The 20421-nt window shown below is 38.8% G+C and overlaps 1 protein-coding gene across 1 annotated transcript in view; it reads left to right on the top strand.

Annotated features, from left to right (window-relative positions):
* ctnna2 (catenin (cadherin-associated protein), alpha 2) overlaps nucleotides 1-20421 on the top strand; it is a 326489-nt gene that overhangs the window by 94103 nt on the left and 211965 nt on the right. Inside the window, exon 7 of the mRNA XM_063476233.1 lies at nucleotides 2777-2980. Within this exon, the coding sequence (XP_063332303.1) occupies nucleotides 2777-2980 (204 nt within the window). The remainder of the gene's footprint in view (nucleotides 1-2776; nucleotides 2981-20421) is intronic.

The raw sequence follows: 20421 nt of genomic DNA, 5'->3' as shown, positions 1-20421 counted from the left end.
GGGTTATGACTAATGTCCCTCATGGGCCACTGTGGGTAGAGCTTTGTCAAGCACCATAATAATCAACTACACAACCCTTGAACTATAATGTGGCATCTAGAGGCATTTCAGTGGTATCTTCAGGACTTTTTTGAACTTCTATCTCAGAAAAAGCAGTTGTCATCAAATACTGGAAAGTTCTGGAAGGCATATTTGACAAAGGCTGATGTGGCATGTGCCCTCTCTCTGGTTCATGCCCTAAAGTGGGGTCAAACCGATAGCCTCGCTGTCAGTGGGGCAAATATAAGGTTCCCTCTGGTCTTGATATACTGTCAAATGCAGTGGTACATTCACATAGAATTACAGACTTCAAGAGACTGGTGTATAATTAACTAAAGAAAAAAAGAACTCTTCTTTTATAAAACTTGCAGTAAGGACTCTCTGACTGCTCTGTATGAAAATGCTGCTGTATTATCTTCTATATCTTTCCAGACCTTTTGGAAACCAGAAGGTATTAGGAGCCAACACTTGTCAGCAGTGTTATAGGAGTTTAACATAACTACGTCATAAGAGGAATTAAAGGAAACATTTTACCAAGCATGATGCCAAGATTCTTCTTCAAGGAAGTGTGAAACTTTTAAAGATTTTGACATATCGCTCTGATAGGTTCCTGAATGCAGTACCAGAAAGACAAAATCTCCTCTGTGTTCTGGTAGCTTTTTGAATTTTCTGATGAAACAAATATTGTATCTGGATGATTTTAAGTTTGCAGTTTTTGATTGTGTTCTAATACTTTTTAATTAATATTTATTTATAATTGTGCGCACTTGTCTAAAGATTTTTCACTTACACGCTGGTTTTGGGCTTTGAAGCAAAGCAGTAACAACAGGGTAAGTGATTATTAGGTAAAAGGGGGGAAGAAAAGTGTAACACTGAAACTCACTAAGGGACTAGGGACTATCAGTCACATTTGTGAGTTTCTGGAAGATGACTTTAGCCATTGCCAATTACCTTGAAATCCTCCCAGCCTTTGTCAGCCCAGCATTTGTTGCTATTTCTACTCTGCCTATTCCCAACTCCCAGTGATAATTGCAACCTGACACCATGTGTGGAATAACAATTCACTGGAGTCCTCGAGGAATGTTCTCAGTTTCCATTCATGTTATTTTCTTCTTTGCATCTTTTCATGTTGAGACCGTCACTGTATAGGGCTTTGTTGCATTTCTTGCCTCCCATTTTAAAGCTCTAATTTCTGATATGAATGTCAGCATAATAACCACTGCACAACAAGTGAGATGAAGGAATATGGAGCGTTTTTCCTGTATAAAGTTGATTAACTTAATCTGAAGTACCAGATGTAGCAGCAACCTTTGATAATAGTGAAATTTTCAAAGATATAATAGCGCTGTTGTCAGACAAATAGTTCTGTGTGCCATACATGGTTTATTTTTCCCAAATAAATGAACACATCTCCCCTCAAGAAATGAGACTTAGATTCAAGTGTTTTTGTTTATGTTTCACTCAGAGTCAGATGACATTTAAAAATTTTTTTGACTATGCTTCCAATCCAGATATAGATCAGGATTCACAAAATGCTGATGCAGTTAGCTTTGTAAACAACACCTCAAAAACTAAACAAAAAATAAAGAAGCAGAGAGAAACTAAGAATAGAACCATCTAGATATCAATGAAATATAGGAAGCTTCTCCGTAACTCAGCATTCCCTATCAGTTTTCCACTTGACATTGTCACTCTATCCCAGTGTCAGACTGGTTTGGAGTGACTGAAAAGTGCATCTTTGCTCTTTGCAGTAACCCAACACTGGTCATCTATACCACAGAGTCACATTTAATTACATTAGAGCTATTTAAAGCTTAGATGATGCATAAAAGCAACTCTGAGTTTTATGCAGACCCAAAGCACCTTAGGATCAAAAGACTAAACTGGAATGGCTGTTAGGTAAATGCTGTCTTGTAGATACACGACTCTATTCACTGACCATGGGTACTGCCATCTGTCTGACTTAAACAATACAAGATAAGGCATCATTAAAATAAATGACTTTATTACTCCATTATTCACATTGTAGCCAACACTGTAAAGCTGGGCTCTATTTCTGTAGTGATCATAATAAAAGAGAGGATAAAGTCTAAGATTTTGAAATGCTAAGGTTTTGACATTTAGGTCACTAATTTTTCTTTCTCCTAGTTACCTCCTCGGTAGCCTCAGCAAGTCTTATGCTCAGAGAAATGTGGGTGGGGTATTGTTTTAAATTTATGAACTCGAGCTACCCTGTGTTAGATATTCTTTATGCATTCTTGGCTTTGCCTGACTTAGTCATGGTGGCTGATTGTTGCTGGAGTGATGGCAGCCCATTCAGAATTTGAGGTTTTTTGACGGGATACTTCCCTTTCATGAGAGAAATGCAGCTTCATTTTATTTGTGCTCTCAATATTTGAAAAACCTTTTATGAACAAAAGCCTAAATTTGTTGTAAACTTTCATGAAATTTGATGCTGTGCTTGAGGTAAAATATTTCCTTTGTATTTAGATAAACACGATTTAATCAGAAAAGTGGCTGGTCAGTGTACTGCTCCTTGTCTTTTTCTTTTCAACTTACTCCATCCCGATCTTGTGCCCCAGGGACTGTGTCAAAGACACTAGACACTAGTCTGTGATTAAAAGCTGAACTGCCATTTGTCATTGGGTACAGTTTCTGGAACTGGTCATCCAGTGGTGAGTCATTTATCCGATTTGCCTGGATTACTGTCCTGACCTTCTACATTTTTGACCTACAGAACAAGATCATCCTGGACCCTCTGACATTCAGTGAGGCTCGTTTCCGTCCGTCTCTGGAGGAGCGCTTAGAGAGCATCATCAGTGGCGCTGCATTAATGGCTGACTCTTCGTGCACACGCGATGACCGCCGTGAACGGATCGTGGCTGAATGCAACGCCGTTCGACAGGCCCTTCAAGACTTGTTGAGCGAGTACATGAACAATGTGAGTTTTTCTCTTATTGCTTTATTTTCACAACTGAATTCCAACTGCGTTCATTAGTGTGTGCGCACCTGTTTCACATACATCAGTGAAATCCTCTGTGCTAATAAAAACAGGCCTTGTTGTTAATCTTTGGCTTTTCTTGGTAAAGCTGACATTTTATTTAGAAGTAAACACTTCTCTCTATTTCTGGAGATATTTCTTGCATAAATCTCTCTGTCCTGAAGGAGGGATGTATTCTTTGTTGCTATTCCATTTTTCTCTGTTGAAGAGGTTTAATGGACTTTTTCCTTGTTTGATTTGAGGGCCTAGGGATAGAGGTCTTGCAAGGTGTACACCTTGTAAAGCCCCCTTATAGCTGTACACCTTATATAGCCCAAAGCCCCCTTTGGGCTATAAAAATAAAATTGAAGTGCCTTGATGGTAAATGAAGGCAACAGCCTGTATATCTCTATATTTCCGGGCAGTCCAAAGACTGCTGCAAGCTACGTTAACAGTATGTTGGCAATATTCTTACCTTCAATTGCTCTTTGCCCATCCCTCATGCCTTTGGTGCTTTCATTCCCAGAGCATTGCAAGTAGACTCAAAGGTGAGAGGAGATGAGACTATGCGAGGCGAGGTGTGGGTGAAAGTCTGCTCTTTGACGTGCTGAGAATAGATGACTTGAGGATCAGGTCTATTTTCAGCACATATCACTCTTTTGATAACTTTGCATTTCCATCAGGTAATGGAAAGTGACTAAATGACAGAAATGCACAACTGCATGTTTACGAGTGATGAAACTATCATCGCTTTGAGGATTTGTACCTAAATATAGTTAAAAGTAATAAAACTCATGGCTCAGTCACCCTAGAGTAAAAATAGGACTGCGACCTCCTTACAACTGGAATAAATCGGTGGTTGCCAGGTGATTGCATTGAAGTTTTCACATTTGGTGACCGATTACAATCTGTTGAACCAGCAACCATGTCGCCCAAAGGTTGAGCATTCAATACCCTCAAACTCAGAGCGACAACTCTTGAAAACAAGACCTAGTTAGAAGCAACTTGTTTCCAAACAGTTCTGGTCTGCTTTGGACTGACACTAAGAAAAGACTGGCAAAGGTTTGTAAATGATTGCTTTCTCATTTATAAAAAAAAAAAGAAAAAGCAATCATTCTGTGGCAGTCTACACCAATGAGAGCAACTCATCTGTGGTGGGTCTCTTTGCTATAGGGGACTCAACTGATTGTCAGATAGTTGTATGTATATATGTCTATACAGAAATAAGGCTGTGAGTGTGAATGTTATTTTGCAACTTCCAGCAAGCATGTCACTATTTGTGGAGGAGTTTCAGGATTTTTGTTGCTGTTGAGGTTCTGGCTGGAGTCTGAAACAGGCGGTGGATGTTAATTTCTGTTTAATGTGATTCTTTTATTCTATCTGTGGAAGGCAACAGATTTTGCGATGTATCATAATTAATCACTGTGTTATCACAAACAGATAGCATGTAATAGGCAACTTGAACCCATTCAATTTCAGGCTGACTCTGTCTTACTGCCATTTTATTTCATACTTCTTGATTTACCAAAGTCACTTTGAAAATGATGACTAAATGTAATGATCACACATCATGTCGCTGTCTTTGAAGGAACCATTTTAAAGACTGAGACTGCAAGTTCATTGCACATGATTGCAGTCATGGTTTTCCCTAGTGTGACTGCAGCATTAAGAAAACAAGCTGGGTGTACAAAAGTACTGTATTTTGGGACATATTGTATGGGGGTTGTAAAGCATATGCCCTACATCAGAGTTACTAACTGAACATATAATAATGGTCATGTATCCAATGTGAGGCCAAAAAAGTAAGGTTTTCACAAATGTTTGCCTTTACAGCTTAAAACTAAAGGTTATGTTATGAATCTCTGAATATTTACTGTATACTGAGTGTGTAAGTCATCGGTCTGCACACTGTGGCTCTAAACCCTGAGGTTAACAGTAGTATTTTCATCCTTGGAGAAGCTCATCTGGAATTTTTCTCTCCATTTAGTGAGCCATTTCTCATGCAACACTGTGACTGGCACAACTGTTTAAAGGTTATGAGGCTGACCAAGACAATGATTAATCATCACACATATCCGATTTATATTCTTCTTCAGCCCACCCTTTTGTGCACAGTGAGCCATGTGAGCTGTGTCTACATAAGGGAAAATAGTAGGTGCCCTTGAATACTCTGTCATTGACCTTGCACACATGAATAAGTTCTTTGTGGAAGACTTTGCTATTAAATGGCAGCCCATAAGATTTTTGAAACTTTCAATGTCAAATCTATTAAATGTCTGATCTCTTTTTATCATGTTAAATCCAAGTGTGTTTTACACAGTCGAGTTATTCCTGAATCTGTCTGCAGAGCTGCATTCAGACATTCACACTGTGCTCATTCCAGATCTGCACTCTAGCACATTCACGTTAAAATAAATGATTAAATTAAGCAACTATATTAAAGGAGCATTAGTCTCACATTTAATTTAAGGTTTGCATTAATGTGGAAAAACTTGTATGGGTGATGTAGCTTTTCTTAACATATAGTAGTGAATGTGAAATCAAACCAAATTATATTTCAGAAATATTTGCAAACCCGTTTCCAGTCAATGATGGTTGAACGTCACTAACCCATGGCATCGCAGTATCCTATCTTTGTTTGTGACTTGCTCTGCAGTCACAAAGAGGTCTTTCTTCAGAATGCAAAGGATTTTACTGTCACTCACAAGACTTTTTCTGCGTTTCAGTGTCAGGCTTTAATCTGTTTCTTCATCTGTATGGTCACATTATTGCTACCAACTCAACAGTCACATTAAGAGCGGAACTGAAAGAAATTAAAAAGTTGTCATTCATTCTTTTTAAAAGAAGCTAATGACAGTGTAATATTGGTATTGAGATCTAATGAACTTGGCAGTCTTTGTCATAAATCATAGAGACCATATATTTGTAATTGGGACATTTACTAGGCCAGCATGACTTTTTAGATAATCCCTAGTTTGCCGAGACTGCTTGTGAGTTATTGCTGTGTTAGAAATGATGGCATTATACCCATGTGATCTACTAAAAATGGCTCTTAGAGTCAACATCGGTCATTATAGCCTACAGTCATATAACCATCAGTGAAAAAAGGCAGCTTGGGGGTTACCATTACCTAGTTATACTGCTAGTACTTAATATGATACAAGGAACAATATTCTGCCCTTTCTTTTCAGTTATTCAGAGTTAGTTTTGTGAAGCATTAGTTTCTTTTCAAATGAAAAGCTGCAGGATTTCAAAAATGAGGTTGTAATTTAAAGTAAACGATCGGTACTGCTCCTGGGAACAAGACTGTGTGAAGTACTGGGATTCTCCAAAAAAGGACTGAGAGGCTGAACATCCCGTTCACCACTCTAAAAATCTAGGCCAGCCTGTAATCAGTTCTCAAGGCTGTCTCCTTAAAGAAAGTGAGGAATATTTACCGTATAGGAAAACAACCAAAAATCTACATTATTATTTAGTGTAGTTGTATTCACAGATCAGAGTGCCATGTCAGTGACAAATGAGTGACTTTCATGTGTCACCTGCTCAGACTGGTGCCAGTGTTTGGATCATTGTGCCCTTTGTGACCAATGAGCAGCCTGCAAGTGTCTATTGATCCCAACAGTATCGCCTTTCCTACTGTGCAGCTAATATAATATGTTTGTTGTGGCATTCGTGGTCATTGTCTAAGAACAATGGGGATCTAATAATGGTTGTTATTATATCAGAGTTCCTCTGTGGTTTTAATAGGATAATTACAGTACAGTATGTGTCTCCTGGGTAAAATGTTCTTGAATTGATGTCTAAGCCAAAACTGTTTTTTTAGTTGTGTTTAACTATTGCCTTTGACTTATTAAAAAAATTTGTAGGAAGGTTTGAAGAAAATTGAAGTAGCGGTGTGTCTCTGTTAATATCTCTGTATATGAGATATTTAGACAACTTTAAGCATGATGTGTTAATTACACATAATTTTGTTTCCATATTGAATAAGAAAGTAAATAAGTCAGTAAGAAACACATCTATTAGCGATAAAACTGTCAACTTTAATTCTTTTTACACAGGTAGGTTTGGAAGCTGCGTGGATGGATTGCAGGGACCAGGTTAGTTCAGATTCTGGAGGCCAGACAAAGTGGTCTTTGCTAGACTAAAAAAAAAGCAAATCCTAGCTGCCTGGCTCCTCTGTCTATCCCTTCCAAGTGTTTCCACTGTTGTTACATATTCTATTTCATCCACTAAATGACTTCTTCAACATGATTGACAAGTGGTCAAAATCACAGGCTGTATAAAAGATAAACGCACTCTCTAGACAGCTCTACTGTATCTTCCTTTCATGTTAGACTGATGGAAGATTAGACACTACAGTAACTCACTATTGCCCCTTAAGTGACAAAGTCATCACCTTCTGCATCTACTGTGTATCTGTGCTCAGTGAACGGCAGAGCATTTAGCTGACCACAGGGCAGCTGACATGGACATAAATGAAAAAGAAAAATACTGAAATCACAGCACATTTTAATCTGTAAAATAAGTATTTTAACAGTGCAGATCAAAAAACACCCTAAATTTAGAAGTGGCCACTGATCAACAAGCAGGCTTAATAAACCTTCAATCCTCCACATGTGAATATGATCAGGGGCTACTAGAAGCATCATACATGGATCAAACTATTACATATATATATATATAATATACACACTGTGGTATGCCATTTAACAGTAGCATGTACTTAAAGTTATTGTTGTCATAGTGTTGGTAGTGCTACTAGAGGCCTGGGAGCTTGAGGGTCCTGCGCAGTATTTTACCTGTTCCTAGGACTCCGCTCTTCTGGACAGAGATCAGAGCTACTCGCCTAGCTTGGGCCTGCACCAAGTCCTCAGATTACTACTGGGACCACTGTTACCTTCAGCCTCCACATCTTCTCCAGCTCGTCTCTGAGCCCTTGGTGCTTCTTCCTGATGTTACTGTCATTCAATATCACAACGTCTATCACTACGGCTGTCTTCCTCTGCTTTTCTACCAACACTATGTCCGGTTGGTTAGCCACCACCATTTTGTCCATCTGTATCTGGAAGTCCCACAGGATCTTAGCTCGGTCATTCTCGACCACCCTAGGTGGCGTCTCCCATTTTGACCACTGGACGTCCAGGCCATACTTGGCACAGATGTGACCAGGAACCTGGGGTCTTGCCTGGTGTGATAGACCCCAGTCTCTATGGATCTTGTACTCAGAGCTTGTTCCTGTTCTGCTCTGATTAGTTCCTCTATGCAGTCTTTAAGTCCAGCTTTGTCCAGCCACTGGTAGGATTTCTGAATGTCGGCCACTTCTTCTATCTGCCAGTGGTACATACCATGCAGGGGCCTATATATGTGTGTGTGTATATAATAATAATAATAATAATAATAATAATAATAATAATATTTATTATTATTATCAGTGCTTTTGTTTCTCACGATGCATTGTTATACCCACAGTGATTTTCTTGTTTTATTTACACTTGGAAAAACTATAATCAAGTGAGTGTTTATGAACACTCAAGATGCCCTCTCCCCCTCTTAAGGCAAAGCAGCTTTTTGCTAAAGTAATTGTGCCTTGGTTCATTAGCCCCATGAGTTGTGTTTTAGAGGCTACAGCTGGGAGATTGTTGACAGCCCCTGGCTGTCCTAGCACAGAGCACAGAGTAAATCATAGAGACACAAAGAACAAAATGCCTCCACTTCTCTGCTCAGCATCCACAATGAGGTTAAATTAACAGCTGAGTTAGGACTGAACATTGATGACGATGTTACTTTAGCCCTGCTTATAAAGTGCATTATTTAATAAAGATTGGGGCTCTTAAAAAGGTGCAAATTTGTCAAATGAATTAAATTAAAAGTGAAGCTTTGCTAAGACTTATATTAAATTTAGATTTTGATGTATTTGATTACAAAAAGCAAAAGAATTCTCTCTAAGGAATTAATTTTCATTCCCTTGAGTAAGAAATCATCACCTGAGGCCCTTTAAAGCTCATCAACAGCCTGTTCTAGGGAAGCCATTCAGTAGTCTTTCATGCATGGCACTAGACTCAGAATTTAAGCACATGACCGAGCAACACTGATCAAACAGTTGAAATTTTTCAAGGTAATCAATGCATTTGTAAAAGGCAGAAGCAGGTATGTGCATCTGCCACATATAACCTATATAGACCATAAATATCAAACACTATTATATTTATGTTATACTGTAAGATTTGTAAGATTTACAGAGTTATGATTTACTAAATAAAATTGTTCTTATTTTTCTCATGTAAAATAATTAAGTGTTAGGAATTAAGTATAAATGAAAAAGCGTTATTTGTTGCAGAGCCGTATTAAAACAGGCCACTTTTCATGACTGATTATATGAACCTATACCTTAAGGCAGTAACATTCATTGCTTGGAATGGAAAAATCTTTTTTTTTTTTTTTCAGATGGCATGTCAGATGGCAGGTAGAGATCAGCAACAGGCAGGGTCCAAAAAGATGCAGGAGGCCACAAATGGCATTCAAGGTTACAGAGCTACAAGAAACAGTTGGTGCAGGCCAAGGGAAAATGGTGATCCATGTGGGTGTGGGAAATCAGGTGACCTGGAAAGGCAGGAAGGCTCAGGGTTACCACAGGGCAGATGGAAGTGGCTGAATATGACAAGACAGTCAGTGGAAATGGCAGAGGGCAGGGAGGGAAAAAGAAACAAGTAACTGAATGCAAATCTGAACTGTAGCTTTAGGTTCGATTTGCCTTACACGTTCGCTAAGTTGAGTCAAACATATATAAATAAAAACAGCCTCTAGTGGCAGCTGGCAGGACTTGGACACCATAGGATCTGTGAGTCATCACATTAAAGCAGCTTCACATATAACAGATTCAGTTTTAAGGTGACAACAAGTCAGAAGTCTGTGGATAAGTTTGGTTTGTAGGTGACCACACTCTTTATTGTGTATGTGTATATATATACATATAAACAAATAAGGAGCACATGTACATCAAAAGTTTCTTGGTTCGCAAAGACTTTATTTTCATGATGAAACAAATTGCCTAATGGAACAAAAGTCACCCACCTTGAAGCTGCTCCTGGCGGTGTAGTGTTTCCTTTTGTTCAAAGTTTGTTGAAGTAATGTAAACATCCAGTTGCCTTTATGTTTCCTCCTCCTTTTCATACAATCTCCCGCGTATCGCCTCTGCCTCACAACACACAAATTTTTATTGGAAGCTTCAACCACAGCACAAGGTTAATCAATGTGGTAGCTGGCAATAAATTAGGTTCAAGTGACAGGAGAATGTCCATACCTGTCTCAGCTGCTGGTGATCTGTGATTGGTGACAGCAGGCCCGGCTCCCTTGCTGGTGCTGAATCATCAGGAGCAGCTGATTTAGTTACGGCAGCTCAGACAGGGCCAATCTATCAATTGATCTGGGGAGTAATGCATTGCCAGCCTGGGTCAAGGGAGCCTGGGTAGAATATAGCCATAGCTAGAAGCCATGGCAGGTGAAAAGGGGGCAACTCGACAAAACGGTGAGCGGCAGAGAGAAGGATTTAGGGAGTGTGATAGCAAGCACACAAATGTCACAGTTAGCTGGATGTGGCACATAAAACTAAATGGGAGATGTGAGGTAGAACGATCATTAACGTGAGACTGATGGCCGTCTTGCTCATGCGGCTCCGCCGGGAGTTGCCATGTAGAATGCTCAGTCAACAATTGCGTAACCGATTACATACACACAGATAATATCCTTTCCTTCCTTTACCTGTCACTGTCTTAAAGTGAAGATGAGAGTGTGATAGTGTTAGAACAACGATTAAAATAAAGGGAAGACAATTTACAGATCAATGAGCGCACAAAGGTGTTTGGGGAAGGTGTGGTCACTGAGCCTCTGGGCTAAAAGCCATTAGAAAAAGAAAAAAAAACTTTTTTTTCTGTCTTTTTTCTGTTTTAGAGGGCACTGCAAAATAGAAACTTTAATGCTTTCCTGTTTCTGCAACTGTCTATTTTCATGGATAAATGGTGGCAACAGTATTTTGCCACACTTTATCTACTGGTGATATATAAGAGAGGTTTGGAAAAGAGAAAAACAAAACATTGCTGAACCCCCAAAATGGTTTCTAGTGTGTTTTTGTACCCTGTGGCTGTGTAATACTGCACTTTCGACCTCAGAACATTTTGTCTCAGATGAAAAGTGTCAGTCTGGCTAGATGCTCGGCCATCAGCGTTGGCAACTGATGGCTGAGTAGCTCGACACTCAGCCATCAATCCACAAACTTCCTTACAAAAAAATATGTGCTTTTGCATGTTAAGCCTTCATTTGACAGTTGGTGTGAAGAGAGACAGGAAATGGGGCAAAGAGACCAGGGGAATAACACGCACCAAATGGCTGAGGCTGCCAGGATTTGAACCTGTTCAGGGCATAAGGACCCTGACCCAACCACAGGGTCACCATTTTTAAAGTTTGTTTTCTTACTTAATGAAATCACACAGTGTGATTATAATGAAGCATGTTTCAGTAAAGTTTGTCCTTTTGCTTCACTGAGGTGCTCTTTTTTTTCTAAAATCCTCAGCTTGCTGTGAAGAACAGCTGCAACAAATGCAAAGGGAGTGAATTTAGCTCAGCACACTTTAAGTCTTAATGGTGTACCAGAATTTTCCGCTGGGGGACTAGGTCAAATTTTGGGGGTTTGTTGCTTGAATATTTGTTAACTTACACTTAGCTTTTGTAGACGCTGCTCTATGTACTCAACACAGCATTGGCTGTGAATTAATAGCAAACCATCGGATCTAGTACTATCACCCTGTCATGCACAGTAAACATACACAAAGTCTACATGCAGTGTAAATCGATATAATTCCTGTATGTTTTTCACAACGTTATAGCACAAAAGGAGCTGGAAAAACATTGTTCATGATGAACCCTATAGGGAACTGCACCACATTTCTATCTCTCTGTTTGCTTTTAATTTCATTAATCCTTATTTGGTCATAACACCACCAAGTCTCCCTTTTGATTTCCTCATTTTTAACAATTTAATGCCCATGTGTCTGATGACGCTACTTTATCTTCAAAGACTGTTCAGTTTTAAGCTTCTACACAAAGTACAAGAACATTATTTTGTTTCTGTCATTCTTTTTTCCTGCTTAGTATTAGTGCCTTTTCTTGTTTTGATTCTGGTTTTCTATTTAATTTTTATGATGCTACAAACACTCTGTTGCTAAATGACAAAACAATAAAATTTGGAATCTTTTATTCAAATAACAAACTCTTATGCCACCATTTCTTTACATTTGGCTATTAAATTGGGAAATGCTGCAGCTGATTGATTGAAAACATGTGCGGTCTATGTGAGGTCAATCCATGGCTGATAGTGTTCCACTGTGTGTGTTTCCTGTTACATTCTGTTTGGGGGTTTTTTGTTGTTTTTTTATACAACAAACATTCATCTGAAAGTGGTCAAGTGCAATGACTGGACTGAAAATGACCTAATGTTTAAAGAAAACCTCTCCTCAGAAATCCTGAAGAACTATTTCTAAAGATCATAAAAAAAAGGTACATCAGGTTCCTTGGAAGAAAAATATAAAAAAATGAGGGGTGGCTTAAGACTTTTGCACGGTACTTTCTATTAAAAAAGTTTTTAACAGAATGTTTAAAAAAAACCAACATATTTTCACAGCACTACTTCAGTCATGAGCACTTTAATCAGCATGAAATTTCTTTTTAATTTCTCCCTCTCCAAGACTAACAATTAAATAACTGACTTTCCATTGTCTTAAGATCAGATGCACACCATAGCTTTTGACAATAATCAGCAGCACATTAATGTACAGTAATTACCACACCTCTGCTGGTGATAAAATAACTTTATCTGTTACACACAGCACAGCGGGGTTTCACATAAAACCATATTCTGCATTCAGCACACCTGTAGAGATGTGTGCCATGAGGATCTGATTGTGCTGTGAAAGGACAGATTCATCTGATACACAGAGCTGTGCACACCCAGTACTTTAAGTTATATTGTTGGGTGCATGAGTACTGTTGAAATGTTGACTTACTAGGTTGTGGACCTTTGATAAGCACCTGATTTCCTTGTTAAAACCTTGCCAGATTTTGCCATGACAGTAACTTCTCACCTATGTCCTCTTTTTACTTATTTCCTTTGTTTATTCCTTCCCTTTTTCCAATTGTCCTCTCATCACGGTCCCTTCAGACTCAGCACTTACACCACATTAGATGTCCTAGACCTAGCTATAAATCACTGGTTCCCTACAGTGTCCCATGCTCTGCCTCCCATCTGTCAACACCTAATGCGCCATACGACAAGCCGCAATCCACTGTGCTCCAACAAACCACTTACTTTGAGCAACTTAGCTTTCTCAGCTGTTGAAGCCTGGCTCGAACATGTAGCCCCTGTAGGGGACTGGCCTGAACATCTAGGTAAAAACTGTTAGTCTATTTAAAGCCCTTAGGACACCCAGAGGACATGTTTGTGCCCACCACTTCCTTCTGAGCTTGAGTTAGAGACAGCTGAAGCAGCTAACCCGCAGCGAATGTCGTCCATTGTGATAGCAAGGCCACCTCCCTGCAGATGGACCAAAGCTCTAAAAGAGTCCCTGCACCAAGCAGCCCACGCAGTCTAAGAAGGATCTCCATCAAAAAAATAACTGTAGCACTTTGCCAAATATACAACAGAGCTATAGTTGAAGATTTGCTATGTTAATTTGTTCTGCACTTTATATACAAAAGACAAACAATTTTGCTAAAGCTGTGAGCAGTCGCTCTTCAATCCTGTTGCACAACAAGTCATGCTTGGTTCCAGCATCATTTGTTTCACATGTTGTCTTTCTTTGCCCGTTTTTGAAATTATAATATAGTGCAAAACAAACACATATATGTATAATAAAAAGAAATAATCTTTGGTGAAGAGGTGAGTCATGAAAAGGTTTTTTGCCTTCAAAGTGCTTTACATAAGGTATGCAATGCTTTCATTAAGGTCAGGTATATACAATGCTGACTCAGTGCAGTGCAGCTTCTGCTGATTTGGCCATGAATTTATGTTGACAACCTCCAGTCATTCCACAGACTCCCACAGGTGCTTTTTCCTTCAGCCTCAGACTGTGCTGGCCATCGAGGCAAACTTATATATACTTATAACTTATATTCCCTCCTGTGATGGTATTTGTTGAAACTGTGCAATTTTCCGGTTTGAGTTATTGTCCTTGGACCTAAAAGTCTTAGAAATAGTGTTTGAATTCACAGCTTTGTGTGTAAGAAATGTTTTATATTAATATTTTCCAAAAGAGACAGATGTAGAATGATGAGGATGACGATTAGTCAAAGATCACGCTGATGGTTTTTAAATACTTACTGAGCAAAATGTGATCATGTAATTGTCATAGAATAGTGAATTCAGTACTTATCATGTCTGCAGTGGCCTTCCTGTTTTTATCTGACATGACCTGTCAGCCACCCTTGTGTGCAAGGAGACATTAGACATCCATATAATGAAATTATTAATACAGAGATTTTAATGCAGTTAATGAAATGTGCTATTAAAATATAAAAAAATGCACAAAATAACCTTCATACATGGATAATCCTCCTTTCTAACATATAGAAAAGCCGACATTTTATTTAAACAAACATTTATTAAATAAATATTTAAACAAAAAGGACAAGGTGTTTTTTTTTTCAATATGACACAAAATGAGTGACTAACGCTTAAACTCATCAGGAAAGTGTTTACTGAGTTCAGGACAGAGAGCTGTTTTCCTACAGACTTCTGTACGACCTTTGCATCCACAAGTATTGCCCCTTAGTTGCGATTAAAAGAATGCAGGTTTAAGACACTTCTACGTTGGCTTCACTTTTCAGACCTTGAAGCTATTTCCATCTTTTACACTATAACTGTTGAAGTGATAATGCTTCTTTTTCGTCCTGCTCTCTCTCTTACTCTATCTCTCTTGCGTTCTCTTTTTCAGCTGGCTTATTTGTAGTTATCACCACAGAGAGATTAGTCACATGGCATGGTGATGGTGATTGCCACACCTGAGCCATCCAGAAGACTCCTTAAATAACTCAGACTAATTAGGGAGGTTCTGGAATCAACTGACTTGAAGGGTTCCTGGGATGGCCATGAAGGACATTATAAAGCTGCGTCCACACTGGAAGCAATTTGCTGGTTGCTTTGAAGTTGATTGCCAGTTGATCGTGACATTCTGGACGCCGGTTGCCTCAATATCCCTATAATGTATTTACTACAAGATCACACTGAATGTCAATTAACAGTATCCTGTGCTCTCATTGGCAGCCACTTTTAATTGGATGCCTCGAAGCTGAAATTTTTTTATCTGGAGATCTGTTGTCAGCATTTTTTTAATGCCAGTTGCTGATGTTGTCGAATGTCATTCACTTTCATAACGTTTAGTTGCTACGTATGCTGCAAATTGCATCATGTGTGGACACAGCTTAAGGGTAACCTCAACAGCTGAGATGTTCTCCTTGTATTTCTGCATCTCACCAAAATATACATCTATTTCTCTTTAGGCACTGACATACTTTTTAAGCAAAGAGTTGATGGCAGCAGAAAACAAAGATCACAAGGGTGTCTAACCCCTCATGCCAAACTCCTTTTGAAAGATAAAAGATTGGCCCTTTGACTCCCCAGTCACCTGGCATGTGGTTAAATAAATAAATAAAGTTTTCCACGGATTGATCAGAGCAATTGCATGTGGCAGCACAATGGTGCAATAGTTAGCACTCTTGCCTCACAGACAGAAGTGTCTGTGCTCTCCTGATTGACTGGACCTTCCTGTGTGGAGTTTGCATGTACACTTTCCATCTGATACTGTGGCTTACTTTCACAGTCCAAAGAGGTGCATGTTAGGCTAATGGGTGATTGCAAGTAGGCTGTAGGTGTGGAACTGAGCGCAAATGGTTGCCTGTCTCTCTGTGTTAGCCCTGTGATAGAATTGCCTGTCCTGGGTGTTACCCACCTCATGGCCAGCGCTGTCTGGGATGGGCTTCAGCTCCCCTGTGACCTTGGATTGGATAAGCGGTTAAGAAAATAGATCGATGGATTTTGCAGTGTTTGTAAAAAGCTTGCCAAGTACAGCAATGATTGTCAAAATCTGCAAGAAAAATCTCACTGATGTAAAAGTCAATCCGACTGAATCATTAAGTCTAATGATGTCTCACTTGCGTCAGCTTCTATTCTCACACTGTTAAATAGTTTATTATAGCTCCTAAAATCTTTGAAGTAATATGCATAACACCTCCTTATGCATCTGATAACAGCAAGTCCCATGATGAGACTCTTGTTCCATGTGCTTACCAATTGTGCCAATTGTAGCTATAATAGAATGCTGCATGCCGTACTCGTCATTCTAACTATTCTTTGGTCTGGGGATGGAGACGAAACAGAATCCTCTGTGGGCAGTAGCGAGCAACCAGCACATGGCTGTCTGAACGCCCTCACATCACCATCTCCGATTGAGGTGATCGGATAAATTAGACTTTAATTGGGTTTTTAGACTAAGTCATATTAGGAGATGAGATAGAATTATCCAGGAACATATTAATGTAATAAAAAGCTCTCAGTTCTGGCAGCTCTATTGCATTAGAAAGCTGCCAGCCATTCTCCTCTCTTCCCCCTCCCTCCAGTGCCATTTCCCCTGAAGGGCTTGCTGCTTTGAGCAGTGCTAACATGATTGACATTGATAGCTGGATCAAACTATAGAATCAACCATAATATCATTAAGTGAGCAGACATGGAAGCAAAGACCTAAGTTCTAACTGTATTAGCTGATACATATGTTAGGGTTATTGATTCAGGCAGCTAATTGCATTAGGAATTCATACTTGCAAGTCACAATTTGCATTAAAAAAGTATACCTACCTGTGTGTGTGTGTGTGTGTGTGTGTGTGTGTGTGTGTGTGTGTGTGTAATTTGTGCTGCCGCTGGTGTGTGTAGAAAGCTGTGTGCAGGTGTAAATGTGAAATGATGTGTGCAAAATAGATTGTGTTGGTATTTGCTTGCTTTTTATATTAATCAGGTGTTATTGTCAGTCCTAATGTCCTTTTAGAGAACAGACAATCCCTTATTTTATGTAAATAGACTGAGACCTCGACTAGTCTCACTATCTGTCAACAGCTGTTTCTGAGGAAAACAGGATTAGCCATGAAGGGGTATCTACATGTAGCACCGAGCAGTAATGTATTCTATTTCAATAACTGGGATGTTATTCCCACTAACACTGCCAAATACTTTGGTATTAGTGAACACAATTGATGAAATCCCCCACTTGCTTCATCATACATCCTGCTATTAGTTCCAGGAAACTGATTTATTGTGTCCATGATGACCCTTTTACTGCCAAGCTCATATGCTTACTCTAAGTATATCCCATCCATAATCCAAAGAGCTTCTTTGTGATACTGTACAACCTGTAAACAGATGCCATCAACCTTTTCAGCATGTTTTGTAACCTTTTTATAATGTATATACAAGTTTTCAGGTGCCTCCAAATTCCACGATGATAATTATTTTTTTTCCCGAACTTGCTTCTTTGTGAATCAACGAAGGAATTATTGGAGGTTAGAATGACACGAATGAGCGAAATACAAATGGTATTTCTCCTAAGACACAAGATAGGAGGCAACATGGGTGAAATGTTTTATAGGTAAGGAACCTTCATATGAGATACATGGGTTAAAAAGAAACTCCAAACTTTTGGCTTTTCCCTAGAGGTCACCACAGCAGGTAGCTCCGCATGTTTGATTTAGCAGATTTTATTTTTTATTTTTTTAAATGCCGGAAGCCCTTCCTGATGAAATATGTGGCAAAATAAATTGCGCTTGAGCGAGATCAGCATGCGTGCACTGAGTGTAAATTAAGCGCTGCACTTGAAACTTTACTCTTGAAATACTCTAGAAAATTTGCAAACATAGCAGTGGAAAAAATACATACAAAAAACAGGTGACTAAAACAAAACAAATACTCTTTGTTATTACTCATGGCGGTTAATTGAACTGGAGTCTTCATTATGTTGCTTGCATTTGTGCACAGTTATACTGAGGTAATGTCTGCAAACTAGTATTGATAAAAAAAAAAGTCACAAGTCATAGTGTCATATACTACTTTATTATGTTGCACTCTTACATGTACTGTCATGTTTTTTGCACAACAGCTGGGAGACCAGTGTATACCTGTTTCCAGTGTATGAGTATAATGATAACAGCTAATGTCAGTTACCTTTACGTGATTAACTGATGACTATCAGTAAGTTTAGTAATCAATACAATGTCACATCATACATAAACTAATATAATAGATCATGCCAGCTCCTGGAGGAATATGACAAGTAGCCAACTAGGATATACACTCTCATGTGATTATACAGGTATCATTTTGTTAGTCTGCTTGCTGAAACTTACCTAAACTTAAGTAAACCAAACTTAACTATGCTGCTTGTTTCTGTAAGTACTTTAAAAGTAGTCAGAAGAGGCGGAAATGTGGATGAATTAGCCGACCTTATCCATTCAAGACAGCAGTATATTATATTTTAATGCTGTGTTCTGCTTTAATGCCTTGGCTCCTGGTCATTTGGATTTTAGTTTTATGGATAGCACCAAGGCAGAATACCCAAACAACCCTCTGTGTAAAGCAATGATCCCTGCCACACTTAATCCGTGGAGGGTCCTAAAATCCAGGACCCAAAGGATCTGCTGCCAGCATCAATGTTTCAGACATCACGGGACACTCTCAGAGGTCCCTTGCTCCAGTGGGTCAGAGCTGTTTTGGCAGGGCCACACAACAGCCACACAATATTAGGGAGGTGGTTTTAATATTGTGACTGATCGCTGTATATCATATTGATTCTTGGTCAACTTCTCCTTTTTATTTCATCGTTACTCAGCAGCAGAGTCAAATTTCATTACACCCTCTGGATCCATATAACAGCACAAACTCATCTTTGTGTCACTAATAAAGCGATTACTTAGATCGAGAAAGGTCTAAAATGCTTTTTCATGGCTTCTGGGTGATAATTCCCTAAAATATTGGAAAAATATGAGTGGCTATAGTGTCAGGGAAGAATGAGAGGGAGTTGTGCAGTTGGGGGAGGCTTTATAGCTTACTGACCTTTAAAGAAATAGATTGTTGTTCTGTTAGATCATGTACTTTATAGACACCCATTTCTCCCCTGTTCTTTGATAATGCATTATTGATTTTTGTTAGCTTTATTACTGTATTTAAATGCCAGAAAAGCATTTCTATATAGAGCTGTGTGTCTGTTACATCAAACCTGTAGGATTTACTATGCATTTGGAAGTTCATTTACAGGAATCAATGCAGGTTGGTTGAAAATCTGTTGCCTGCACTATATTAGAATGTTTTTGATTGATTTAATGGTCTTTGTGGCTAGCTGAATTGGTCAATATTTATTTATTTGTGTTTCCCTATTTTCCCTTAAGAACCAGGTTTATTGCATACTTCCTTTTTAAACAGATGGTCTAGTTTTACAGCTTTGTTGCAGTTTTCTCATTTAATCATTGCTTCTTATTTCATTACATAAAAATATGAACCCCTATGCTTGATATTGTTTTAAAGATATTTTATGTATATCAGTCTTTTCAAGAGTACAGACGCCTAACACACATTATTTAAAGACCGCCACACACACTAGGGCTTGAACAATGTGATTTTCATTATTTGACTTTTAATTTCAGTAAATGTTTTGGCTTCTAACAATTACAACAATTCACTATCACTAGTTTGCATAGGTAAACTATGGATTTTTATTGGTTTTCTCTAGATTTTCCTTTCCCTTGTCTACTTTTCATGGTGCCCAACACCTGGTTGTCTAATTTGTCCTTTATAAGCATCCTATACATTCAAGTAAGTAAGTAACATTATAGATTGAACACTCGCAGCTTGTTGCTTAATGAAGCAAATTGTTATTACGCTGACTTGCATAGTGTTGCAAGCTTCATCAACATTCATATGTGTTATTGTTCTGGCATAATCTATATCTGGTAAGGAGCTGCATGTCTGAGAGTGAAGTGTTAGATGAGGCGTTCTGGTAAAAGTCGTTGTGCCAAGAATAGACATTCAAGTAACAGCGGCCTCATTTTTCAGAGCATGCACGTTCTAAATCTGTGCATAAGAACTGCCTGTATGCACAAGAAAGTTGGTTAATCATATTATATTTAAGACAGGCACACCTGTATGAAATGAACAGTGATAAATCCTGCATGTTGTACAACCATCTGCTTGGGCAGAAACAGGCTCATTTAGGAAAGAAATACCCTCGATTTGACAACGAGGCGAACAAAAATACTTTTAAGAATATCTAGTAGCCTTAATGTAGGACAGTTTGAAAGAAATAGGGGGAAAAAAAAGA

Source organism: Pelmatolapia mariae, linkage group LG6 (assembly GCF_036321145.2).
Source record: "Pelmatolapia mariae isolate MD_Pm_ZW linkage group LG6, Pm_UMD_F_2, whole genome shotgun sequence".
NCBI lineage: Eukaryota > Metazoa > Chordata > Actinopteri > Cichliformes > Cichlidae > Pelmatolapia > Pelmatolapia mariae.
The sequence above is the reverse complement of the archived record's forward strand: the minus strand, read 5'-3'. Positions and strand labels throughout refer to the sequence as shown.